The 13,067-nt window shown below is 39.1% G+C and overlaps 1 protein-coding gene across 5 annotated transcripts in view; it reads left to right on the top strand.

Moving 5' to 3' along the window:
- Positions 1-13,067, top strand: part of Hmcn1 (hemicentin 1) — a 431,153-nt gene that overhangs the window by 233,748 nt on the left and 184,338 nt on the right. For all 5 annotated transcript variants that reach the window (XR_387184.4, XM_006529757.4, XM_006529758.4 and 2 more), the window contains 7 exons: positions 1,443-1,637; positions 3,287-3,382; positions 4,522-4,649; positions 6,191-6,335; positions 9,142-9,254; positions 10,801-10,960; positions 11,565-11,733. Coding sequence is in view for 4 of the 5 variants with exons in the window: in XM_006529757.4 (XP_006529820.1) it covers positions 1,443-1,637; positions 3,287-3,382; positions 4,522-4,649; positions 6,191-6,335; positions 9,142-9,254; positions 10,801-10,960; positions 11,565-11,733 (1,006 nt within the window). In the remaining variant the exon portion in view is untranslated. The remainder of the gene's footprint in view (positions 1-1,442; positions 1,638-3,286; positions 3,383-4,521; positions 4,650-6,190; positions 6,336-9,141; positions 9,255-10,800; positions 10,961-11,564; positions 11,734-13,067) is intronic.

Genomic DNA, 13,067 nt, shown 5'->3' with positions numbered 1-13,067 from the left:
ATGCCAATAAAGAGGTGATGTCATTGAGGGGTGTCCCTTGGAAACTGGGTTAAAGGGTTGTCAGTATTTCAACAACAGACATTACACTTGCAGGAGAGGTGATAACACAAGCTACAACGAGAAAAGTTGGTTCTGCTGTGGAGAAGAGCCAGGATTGCTGACTGGCCACAAGCCAGGCTCTGTGTAGTACAGGAAACAATGCACACAAAGCTGCAGAGTGAAAGGAAGTCTATTCCAGGCTAAAAACAGAACCCCAGCACTGGTGGAGGACAGCTGTATATCCAATCTGCAGATGTGGCTGAGAAGGAAGGAAGTGATGTCTACATCATTCTTTAAAAATGAGACTGCTAACCAGTATGCCGAGGCATAGCTATTAGAACATGTAGAGACAACTCTGAGGTGTAAACTAGCTTCTAATCTTCTCTTCCTCATATGATTCCATTGACACTTAGCAAATCAACTACGTTTCTGTTTCCTCATCTATAAAACCAGAGTGGGGTTGTAGATTGGAAACCACTGAAATTATTTGACAAAAGCCTTGGCTCTGAAAGTGATAGCTGTTGCCCTTGGTTACCTGGATCCTTGCTTGACTTCCAGCTTAACATCTCTTAGAACTTTATATGAGTAGGTTCCTCACACTGCTTCCAATAGCATCCCATGTGTTTATTCTTACCTGATGTCTCAAATATTATTATTCATCAGCTTCTGAGAGTCTCAGCCCTGGGTGGTTCCCAACAGCATCCTCCTTATATTGTAGACCTGTGTTATACTGGAGAAGTGTGTTCATCATAGACCTCAGGGTCTTCGTCTCAGTCCTCCTAGTTACCGGAATGATGTGAATCCCCAGATTTCTTCATATGTCTCAGTTCTCCTTAAGATGCTAAACACTTCCTACTCTCTCTTTACCAAATGCGTTCTGCTATTATAACTTACATGATTGATTCTCAAACTTACACTTCTCTGACTTAAAAATTGAGCTATAAGGAGCAAGAATACAATACCAAACATACTTACACTTCAGTAATAAATATTGTTATTATGTCTGATGGGGATTAGTGATTAAACACTTTGGTACAAATTAAGTTCATTTAGAAATCCAACCAACAAGTTTTTTATGAATAACAGAAATATTATATTTCATTATAAACTCAGGATTGTTTAAGGTTTGAGCACTATAAAATATACTCATACTGAAAAGAAATTTCTGTAATAGTTCTTTCTAAGATGGTCACATCACCTACATCTGTAGGGCAAAGATGAGTGTTTATTTTAAGAGTTAATTTATAATGAAAAATGCATGCCTGTCATATGAGAGTAGCTATAGGGTAAATTTACAATATTTTATGAATAATGATTTGTTCAACCTGTTGACGACCTAATAAGGTTTATTCTTAATATGTCCACATTTTCTGCCAGTGACGTTTTTCTCTTGTCCCTTCCAGCACCTCCGGTTTTCATACAAGAACCTTCTGATGTGGCCGTGGAAATTGGCTCCAATGTGACATTGCCTTGTTATGTTCAGGGTTATCCAGAACCAAAGATCAAATGGCGTAGGCTGGACAACATGCCAGTTTTCTCAAGACCCTTTTCAGTTAGTTTCATCAGCCAGCTGAGAACAGGAGCTCTCTTTATTTCAAGTAAGTTAAAGTGTGTGTGTGTGTGTGTGTGTATTTGTGTTTATGTGTATAAATTTGAATATGTGTATTTTTTGTTTATTACTTAGTTTGCTTTTTGTTTTTCTTGTTTTTAAACAAAGACTCAGTATGATATCCCAGAAGTGCTTTGGGCACTTGATTTTCTTGTCTCAGCCTCTTGAGGGTCACCATGCCAGGCTGTATTATATACAAATATGGATATTCATATTTTGCTATTTAATTGGACATGCTTGGCTACAATACTTATAAAATTAAAATCACTCCCTTACTTAAAAAATCTTATCTTGGTTTTCTTGCTGCTCACCAGCTACGAATGACACTTTAAAGGCTTTAGGCTTCAGCATCCTACCCCAACTATTCCCAATGCTTGTGTTAACTTCATGCCTTCCATAATGTTCTTCATAATCTTGGAAACCAATTCCATGCATTTGTTTTACCTATATAATAAAAATTATATCAATACCCAGCACACAGTAAAGAGAAAAACAAGAAAAGCAATTTGCATTAAAATGTGGCTTTATGTGTGAATATGCTTTGTCTTGGCACCATGCGTGCATGCTTATACAGCTTCACCAACCCCACATCCTCATGTAGAACACGGCATCCAGTAGCTTTTCTAAGTGGATGAATAGGTGTGTCTTCTCCTTAAGCAGAATTAGGCTTCCTGATTATAAATATACGTCAAATCTACAAAGTCTAGTGGAGCCTTCGAAATCCTTGCCAGACTTTACTTCTCTACAAACCTTCTCCACGAATCATCCATCTCTTTCTCGTTTCTTGTTCCTTAAATGCTAATACATTCTTCCTGTCACTAGACAACTAAACCGTCCCCCGCACAAAGAATAGAAGTGTACCTGAGGTGACATAGCTCCTTACCCTTTAAATAGAACCTGATTTTCTTCAAGCTGTGCTTCTGATTTACAATTCACGATGAGTAGACTGCTCTTCCTAGCTTCTAATTGCTCTTTATATTATTTGACAATATTGGAGAATATAATTTATTATGACATTTCTCCCTTCCCTTTCCAACTGTCCAAACCCTCCCACAAACCCCTACTGTTTCTCATTCAAATTCATGACCTTGTACAAAATGAATCCTTATTACATGCACATATACGTATACACACATATTCCTAAATATAACCTGTTCAGGTCGTGTATTGCTAGCCATATCTATGTGTTCAGGGCTGACCCTTTGGCACTGGGCTACCAGTGGGCGTGCTCTTCCCTGGAATCCCTCCTGTCCCCAGCTTTCCTCAGTTGCCAATGGTTCTCTGAGGACAGGTGAGGCCTGGCGAGCTTTCCTCTGTTCCACTTTGCATGCTCACTCATGTGACCTCTGTTGAGCTCACACTGCATAGTAATGATGGTGAGACTTTATGTCCATGTGCTCTTTAAACTACAGCTAGGATATTACTTCTGCTGTGAATCTCCACCTCCTTGGCATAGGATAAATTGGACGTAGAGAATTTGTCATCCTGCCCTGATGGCTGAGCTCTCTGTCTCCATCCCTAGACAGGAATGGTCAAAAGGGTGTTTATGTGATTTTGGCCCCAATCTCAGCACTGGGCCAGATCCCTTGTCAAAGTCTTATGATGGTCCTGAGTAAATAAACGAGTTCTTCTTTCCAGATTTATGGGCAAGTGATAAAGGAACGTACATCTGTGAAGCTGAGAACCAGTTTGGAAAAATACAGTCGCAGACAACAGTAACGGTGACAGGACTCGGTAAGATTAACTTTCTAGAGGCGACATTCTCCACAAACCTCAGACCTCTTGGGTGATGTCACCCTTTACAGTGACAATTTCCCTCAATTCTACAGCCAGGGAGAGGTTTGGGTTCCTAAGCTATATTTCATACAGTGTTACAACTATAAATAACTTAGAGAGCACCTGCTCAGACTCCTCATCTTCTATTTGACTATTGGTCAGTTTAAATAGGTTGAAGCCTAAACACACACACACACACACACACACACACACACACACACACACACACACACACACACAGAGAGAGAGAGAGAGAGAGAGAGAGAGAGAGAGAGAGAGTGCTTTTGATGGCTTTTACTTCAGCCCTCATATGATTATATTCATGAGTTGTGAAGTAGATCTAGAATACAAATTATTTCCAAGTTGTGGGACTTTTGCTTCAGTATATTTTACTGACTAGACATGTCTGACTGATGAAACTGTTAATTTACTCTCATTTTTAATTTATGTCTCCATTTATTCTTTGGAATTTTATCCCAGTACTATAGAATACAAATTGTTATAGTATTAAATGTGGCTTAAAGTACTTAACTGCATGTATCTGATTAATGTTGGTTTACAGAATTTTCTGTATGTACAACTCCATTTGTCTTTCTACCACCTACACTTTTAGATAATATCTCTTAAGGAATTTGCGCTCATTTGTGGTGTATATTTTTGTTAATTTCCAGAAAAGAACAGGTTAGCCACACTTCTTTGCTCTTCTGTCTCAGCAAACTCATCTCTGTTTAGGCTCCTGATGAATCCTAGTCTATTCTGTTTCTGGCTATTTCCCTGATAGTGGGTTCTGATAATTCCAGGCTTCCGCTCACAAGCACCCTCACACACTCTCCGTTCTAACGTATATGCTGTGAACATCTGGCCCTGACATTGCTCTTCTGTGTAGGTTCTCCTCTTTCCTCTTGATATTTCTGCAGGATCACCTGTACTCCTCCCAGATCTACTTTCACCCCTTACATCCACATTCAAGTTTGTGTTCTACTTTAAGCCCTATTCCTGAAAACTCCAGTTTTAAACAACATAATTCTCAATTATCCTTCTTACAATAATATTCTCCTCTAGTCTTCATGAAGTTGAGTACTCTTTCTCTGATGTAGTTGCCCCACTTATTGGAATCAGCCCTTCCATGGCCAGCGTTATTGAAGGACAGCCTCTAACTCTGCCTTGTACTCTGTTGGCTGGAAATCCCATTCCAGAACGGCGGTGGATGAAGAACTCAGCCATGGTAATAATGTTTTAATACATGCCATTTTGTTTACTTTTTCTTTTAGAATTAATGCATTACATCACAAACACTGAATGACCAACTTCATAAACACATAAGCATGTCTTGTTAGTGAACCAAAGCTCTTCTTGAAAAAAGTTATTTTTATTTTTAATTGTATGTATGTATTTACGTGTGAGTTTAGGTATTAGAATCGATAAAGGGGAGTCAGATGCCCTGGAGGGAGGAGACTTACAAGTAGTTTTAAGCTGCTGATGTGTATTCTGAGAACCAAAGTCAGCTTTCTCTGCAAGAGTAATGGTCTGGTCTTAACTGCTGATCCATTTTTCTGGCTCTGAGGGCTTTCCACCTTTGTTAATATGTTTATGCCATTTATGTTATTTGGAGCCAAAATTTTAAAGAAATAATTGATAGTATATATTTTATAATTCCCCATTCAATTTAATGTATTAATAAATTACCTTCAGAATATGAAAATATTAAAGTAAGCAATATTTTCATAGTCCTTAAGTATTTTATGCCCTTCTATGTAGGACATTATGAGCTATTAATATTCCTCTAGAATCTTCCATTTTATATATTACTCTTTTTTTATGGGGAGGTTTAAATTCCTTTTGTGATGAGTTATTTTAGGAAGGTAGATCCGTAATGTATTACTAAGAATTTATTAGTATAAAACTTTTAGTTAGAAAAGGATGCAGGCACCAATTCAATTCTTAGAAAAATCCCCATAAATGTGTTCTCTACTGACACAGAGCTTCATCTTGTTCATAATGCTTCTTCTGGTTTCCAGCGTATCTGGCCTCACTGTCTACTAGAAGTATTCATTAGCAGTAAATCGACTCCATATGAGTAATTGCAAGCTTACTCATATTTGCATACTCACATTTGCAGTATGCCTTATAGAAAAAAAAAACACCCTTAGTTATGAGGCTAGCTAAGAACTAATATGGAACATGATGGAGGCTTAGAAATCATAACTTTTATGCTAAAATATTACCAGCCTTCTCTGACATGATTTCTGGGTTGCATCTTGAGCCTTGCTCTTGAGCCTGTCAGCTGACAGGGTTGAGTGCCAAGATGACGTCACCCTCCCTTGGTGTAATAGATAGCTACATATAAGAACGAAAACTTCAACCGTGTCCAGGAACTTGCTAGTGGTGAGGGAACCATCTTGGAAAGAACAATTTCAGCTGAAAGAGAAGAACTCCTAGTGAAGTTTGAGTTCTGGTCAACAGAACTTACAGAAACACAAAGTCAGGGGAACCTCTATCGTTTCCCTTTCAGGGATGCTCATAGCTCTCTGATAGCAATTGGTAGGTATAATTCCGGAGGGATATGAGGACCAGATACGAGTAAGTAATACATTCTTTGGAACATTTGTGTTAATCTTTTTTTAACCCAAGGGTGCTAAAATCCCAGTTTGTTTTATAATAAATTTAATAATTCAATTGAGAAAAGCAAATAGATCTGAGGCTTAGACACATTTCTGCCTTATCAAATGAAAAATAAGTGACTTTTTCTTTTATTCGATTCCAAAGTTGGTACAAAATCCCTACATAACTGTGCGCAGCGATGGGAGCCTCCATATTGAAAGAGTTCGACTTCAGGATGGAGGCAAATACACTTGTGTGGCCAGTAATGTCGCTGGAACCAATAACAAAACAACCTCTGTGGCCGTGCATGGTAAGAAAGACCCAACGTAATTGCTTCCAAACCTTGTTCAAAACAGGGTTCATAGGTTTTAATCAAATGACTCTGTTCCTCTAATTACAAGAAGGAGAGCTTTCTTCCAATTGTTATTTTACATTTCTTGAACAATGTCTACACTGTTAATACCGTTTCCAGAGTTCCCTTCCCTATGTACACAAAAGGATATTCTGTGGAATCAGCCGCCAAGTCTGGCCAAGGGCTTTTATAAGTGGTTTCTTAATTGATAAAAAGGAACTCAGCTCTCAAAGAATTATGTTTAAAAATACATTTTAATCTCAGGCAAGCTGAACTTAGTGTACCATCCAAATTGCCTTAAATTGCCTTTTTTTTTTTTTTTTTTGGATTGTGCAACAAGCATGTCCTCATTTATGACCCCTCTGTGCTGGAGCTAAATATGACATAAGCTTTCTAAAGGTCATCTTATGTGCCATGTACTTCAAACAGTTTTTTTTTTTGCATGTTAAATAATTTAAAGGTCACAAATAAGAAAATCTAGAGGCAATTTTTTTTCCATTTGTAACAGCTACCAGACTTTTTTTAAAAAAAAATCTCAATAGACAGCTTCATAGTTTAAGCAATTCTCATAAAATTTTATATTTGTTTTATAAGTCTCCTACATTTTTTTATAATACAATATTAAAACAGATGATAACAACAATGAGTGTCTTAGAAAAAGAACCAAAGATACTTGGTTTCCTTCATTGATTCAGTCTTTATTTGGACTCTGAATTTGGGACTCTACCAGTTTACATTTTGTTTTGGCTGATGAAATACCGGTGACTACAAACCGTTTCCTTCCATATGCCTGAACTACCACCTCCTCTGGCTTGATGTTATTAGTCACCAATATCACTTGACATGTTCTTGAGTGGTTTAAAAAAATACCCCCAATTAACTTAAATTTAGTTATAACCTCAAATAATAAAGTCGTGTTGGGGTCCATGTCATTGTGTTTAAAGATCAGAGCATAGGTTTCTTGGAGAGTGCTGTGGACTGACTTAAAGATGCAGAGTTGGAACACCTCATAGCATTTCCCCCTTTCTTTTAGTAACCGTCTAGGCAATTGTGTTGAGAAGGATGCTGAGACCAGATTCTCAGTTGCAGGGAGGAGTGAGGGAGGGAGTAGTCCTGTGTTTGTTGTATCACAGAGGTGAGGAGACAGATAACCCAAGGACCCGAGTTACTGAGACACAAGACATTATAATGATTAAAGTTTAAGAGTTTTCACACCTGTTTTTGATTCATTTAAGTCCAAAACAAGCAACTGATTCAGTCAATAACATGAAAAAAAAATCAGCCAGGTGACTAGGGTATCAAATGCAGCAGACCCCAAAGCATGGCAGCTTCATACCGATGTCATGTTAATAAGGGGTTCGTTCTGTATCGTGAACACCTAGGAAAGGTGCTCACTTAATTCTAAAAAGGAAGAGATTTTTTTAATAAAGGACATGAAATGAATTCAAATACAAATGCAGATGAAAAGAACAAAATTTAACTGTCGCACTGATTCATGTAGACTCACAATCTGGAGAGAAACTGCCTCTCCATACCCAGATGTCATCAAGCTTCCAAACTGACCTAAATTTGCAACTTTTCTTCACTACTGTCTAACTTAATATGGCTTTTAAAAACATGAGATTCCCTTATGCCGCCACAAATTGACAGCATATTTGAGAGTTTCGTATTCTGTCGTGATCCTGGAAATTACATTTCTTGCTTTCATGAGTAGCTCGATGTTCTTCCTTGGAGCTGGAGACGCACTGCCAAGTCATTAAGACAAAATTAGCTGAAGACTAATGGCAGCTGTAGGAAAGGATGAGGGCATACTACGTCACTTCAGCCTTCTGAGGAATTCCTGCTCAGGGGTCTACGGTGTCTTCTGTTCTAGTAAATTTCTATTCCAGGGTATTATGACAATTCTGGAAAAGTCTGACTTTAAGCAAGAAATGTGGTAATTGAGCTGCAGGCAGGAGTCCTAGTCTCATCTTCCCACAGGATGCAACAGAAAGATCTGGAAATAGCAGACTTCTGCTGTGTTTCCTTTGTTAGCAAACGTTCCTGTATGGAAGCCTTCATCAGAACTGTCACTTTGAAGGGACTGTGTATTGGTCTTTTGTGCATGTGTTGGTTCTCAACTGAGAACAAATGGAACAGAGATTTCCTTTTGCTTTCATGGATGCTCATTTGCTGCTATGTTTCTCTAGTTCCTCAAAGGCAAAGGTATGCTATTCCTAACTGGAAGATGACCAGTCTGTCCTTTATTTTATCATCTTACATATGAACTTCCAAGACCTCTATATTTTTACTAAATTCCTTTTAAGAAGCCATCCTTTTTAATCAGTTTACATTTAGTAAGGCACAAAGCTGCTCTTGTGGACATCGGGTGTGTTTAATAAGTGGTGGTTGGACAGCTCATTTATTTGCAGGTGTGCTTACATCAACTCATTGGAGCTTAATGGCTAGTGGACAGTAAAAAAGATGTGTTCCAAAGATATAAGTATAGCCATTAGACTATAGTCTATCTTGAGTGTTCAAGAAATGGTTGATTTTCTTCAGTACCTTTGTGTTTTCTTTAAGGTCACCATATTAGACATCACTTGACACCTGGTTTCCAGATTGTACTTATTGTAATTTTTTGCCCTGCATTCCCTTACTAATATTATGTAAAATTGCCTCTTTTCATAAACATTAAGAATATATTGAAAATGTTCAATTTTAAGTATGTGATACTAAACGGGAGAACAATTGCTCAGATGCCAACCTCACTATCCATATCCAGTTCTGCCAAGCATTCAGCACGGCCAGCAGATACTGAGCACAATTGAAGGCGTTCCAGTAACTCTACCCTGCAGAGCGAGTGGGATTCCCAAGCCATCTATCACCTGGTCAAAGGTAAGTCATAGCTCTAGTGGCATCCCCTGAAATGCAGTGTTGGTATGACTTACAGAGTTCTCTCCGAACGGCTTCAGCAGGACAGTGAGTGGGTGAGACACGAGAGGGGACGAAACTAAATCAGGCACTCCCCGAGCTGACTTCCTCTGTGGCTGGCATGAAAAAGTTCGGTGTACTGGATACCCTTTCAGGAACCAGGTAGATGCGTCTCAGAAGGAGCCCTCTGATGAGCAAGAAGTGGGATGTTGGTCTAGTAAATGTGCCTCCCAGAGGTACTAACACCTTGACTGTCCTGCCTGTTAAAGGTGGAGACTGAGAAAAACATGGCCTATGGCATTATGTGGGACTGCTGTGTGTGGAGGATGAAACCCTCACTTAACAAAAAAAGTTCAAGAGGACCGGGGGTGGTGACAAGGAGGGTTCTGCTACAAATATAAAGTGTTCAAAACAGTTGTTGGCACACAGCCTTTCCTCCAGTAGTGACTGTTGTCATGCTGTTATGGACTTCAAGCATCTGGTAGATAACAGCATCAAAGACATTTTAAGCTCCTGCCCAAGTGCAATTTGCTGCACGGATTCCATGTATGACCAAAGAGTATAGGATACCTATACATTTTATGGATTCCCTTCTACATTCTTGTCCTGTGGTTGAGATTTCACTAATATTCTTATATTGATGAAATCCTCACTTAACAAAAAAAGTTCATGATTGGCCTCAGAGGTGGCATGTTTTTAACAAACTAACTTGAATCTTATGAATAAATAAAATCATGACAGAATAATAGAATACACTACTCATATAATGAGGCCTGCTAAAGACTTTGTCATCCCATCCGATTTTCTTATCTTTAAAAAAAAATCCATGGAGAAGTTGATGCTGACATCTATATTACATACCTATATACAATTTCTATGATCCAGACACAATTACTACCATGAAGATAAGCGTGAAAGATAAGCACACGGCACTTTGCAGACATGTGCCACTTTAAAGAAAATGCAAGAACAAGATCTTTCCAAGTGGCCCTTATGTTATGGCCAAACAAAGAAGATGAGAAGAACTTGGACTCAAATACCTAACTCCTGGGGTTCTAGGCCAGCTCACTTCATGACTGACTTAGTGACTTGGGGCAAGTTTTTCTACCTTGTCTCTGTGTTGTAGGACTCTGAATTGGAAACTGAAGGCCCAGCAGTTCCTATTGATAAGACTGTGAGGGTAAAACACTTAATACTAGATACGTTAGTATTGTGCACAGTGATGGCGGTTGTGGTGCCATTCACCTCTCTTAGGTTAAACTGTCCTTCTCCTTTAGGTGGCTGGCTGTACGGTAGAGGAGGCATGGCACAGGATGGAGGAACACTACTTTTAGTGCATTTGTTTATCTAATTTCTCTTATAAACAACTCCCTTCTAACTAACAGTTTTCAAATCTAGTTTTTCACTCCTTGGAGGTATTTTTCTTTTCCACTTTCAAATATAAAGCTATTCCTTTATTCTTTTTTTAAAAAAAGATATACAAAACCATCACACTTTGTTGTGTTTACAGAAAGGAGAGCTGATTTCAACGAGCAGTGCCAAGTTTTCTGCAGGGGCTGATGGGAGTCTGTATGTGGTGTCACCAGGGAGTGAGGAGAGTGGCGAGTACATCTGTACAGCCACCAATGCAGCCGGCTATGCCAAGAGGAAAGTGCAGCTGACTGTCTATGGTGAGAGCCACCCCTGGGAGGGTTTCCTTTGAAATGGCCCATGCATGCACAATCTCACAATGTCTTCCATAGTAAGGTACCCAAAGGTGAAGCTCTCCCCTAAGTTTACATGCAAACAAAGAAACATTTTTAGTTTCACTCCTAACCAAAACCACCTCTACTTAGAGTCTGATTTGCAGGGAAGCGATTGTATAACCTTTTGAAAAATTCCATGCTATTTCCCCAAGAAGTGGGTTTAGCACATTCAACATTTTGCAGAGATAGCAGTTAGGTAAAACTCCTCATCGAGCCAAGCCTCAGCTGTGTCTTGGGTGGCCACCTTCCATTTCAGGGCCTACTGCTCCTCTGTGCATACACGAGCCCACTACAACTGACCTCTCCATCTTGTGCTTGAAGAGATGACTGAGGAGGGAAGTTCGCCCTTCATTGCCTTCTATCTCTCTCTTGAAATGTACTAATAGGAAGTTTCGGATGTACTTAGAATCTTGGGAATCAACATTGTGTAAATCACTGAACAGCGTTAGAAGTCTACATTTTAATTTAAGTGAAACCACGGTTGTTTTCAATGCTTTATTTCCCCTACCACATCCTCTGTTTCTTTTAGTAAGACCCAGAGTGTTTGGGGACCAAAGAGGACTGTCCCAAGATAAGCCTGTGGAGATCTCTGTCCTGGCTGGGGAGGAGGCAATACTTCCCTGTGAAGCTAAGAGCTTACCTCCACCCATCATTACCTGGGCCAAAGATAGCCAACTCATCTCTCCATTTTCTCCAAGGTAGGAGACCCAGGTTGAACGGCAGCACAGGGAGGTGTGACCTGCTGGAATGGCGCCTGTAATTGCTTACAAATGTATCAAAATATAACCTACCTTTGGGCTTATTCACATGCACATCTGAGTTATGTAGACCTTGCACTTCATTTTCCAAGGTTGTAAATGCTAAGACAGCTTTGCCATAGTTCCCACCGGGGCATTTTACAAGGTAATTTTTGAAATGGAGCAGATTTGTGTGTGCATCTCTCTCAGCCTGCTGTGTGCAGCACTCAGAATTCTGTTGCTCCCAGAGAGGCAGTAAAACTCGGAAACCACTGTCATGTATGAGACTTGACTTTTATAAGCTGGTTTTGTAAATCACTTTGATTAAACCAATCCACAAATAAAGGCCCATCAAGATGATGTCATTTATAAACGGACACAGCAGGAATACCATGGCTTTAGGACACAGCCATCCAGGTTTAAACTTATCTCTGTTGCTTAAAGCCTACCTAAATGTTTTATCCAGGGGACATTTTTGAATTTCATATCTTTTATTTGTACAATAGGGCGATACTTTCATGAGAGATTTCTATAAGATAATGTGCTGGAGAAATGGCTCAGTGGTTATAAGCACTTGCTCTTCTTACAGATCATCCAGGTTTCATTCCCAGAACCCACATGACAGCTCACACACAAGTGTAACTCTAGTTTTAGAGGATCTGCCACAGACTCCTGACCCATGTAGATGCTACATACACATGGTGCACATACTTACATTCAAACACTCATGCACATAAAATAAAAATAAATCACCCTAAAAATATAATTATAGCTGTTGGCTATCATTTATTAGGCTTGTTGGCATATAATTGTAAAGCTACAAATTTATGAGTGTATTTTTCTACTACTGATGATGAAAAAGATAACAGAAATACCTTTACATAATTTTACTCATTTGAAAGAATTTTACTGAATATTGTAAAGCAAGATATAGAGAGTTCCTTATAAAACAATTCTCTTGCACCCTCCCCCCGCCCCCCGTCAGGATTTCTTTTCTCTTCTCCTTGTGCAACCTTTCATCTATAAGTAGCCCCCAAACACTGTTTTTGTGGTTTCAATTTGGTTGTCTCCCCTGTATTTAATTTGAACTTCTGACATATATTCTTACTATTCCATTCCTTATTTTATTGTGTTACACACACTCACCATTATAACATGGAATGAGCACATTCATTGTAACTAGTCTGTGTGCACACACTCACTGTTACACACACATGAAGTCAGGAGTCAGCACATTCATTGTAACTAGTCTGTGTGCACACACTCACTATTGTACATACATGGAGTCAGGAGTC

This window comes from Mus musculus, chromosome 1, assembly GCF_000001635.26.
Source record: "Mus musculus strain C57BL/6J chromosome 1, GRCm38.p6 C57BL/6J".
Taxonomy (NCBI): Eukaryota; Metazoa; Chordata; class Mammalia; order Rodentia; family Muridae; genus Mus; species Mus musculus.
This window is presented reverse-complemented; position numbering and strand designations above follow the sequence as displayed.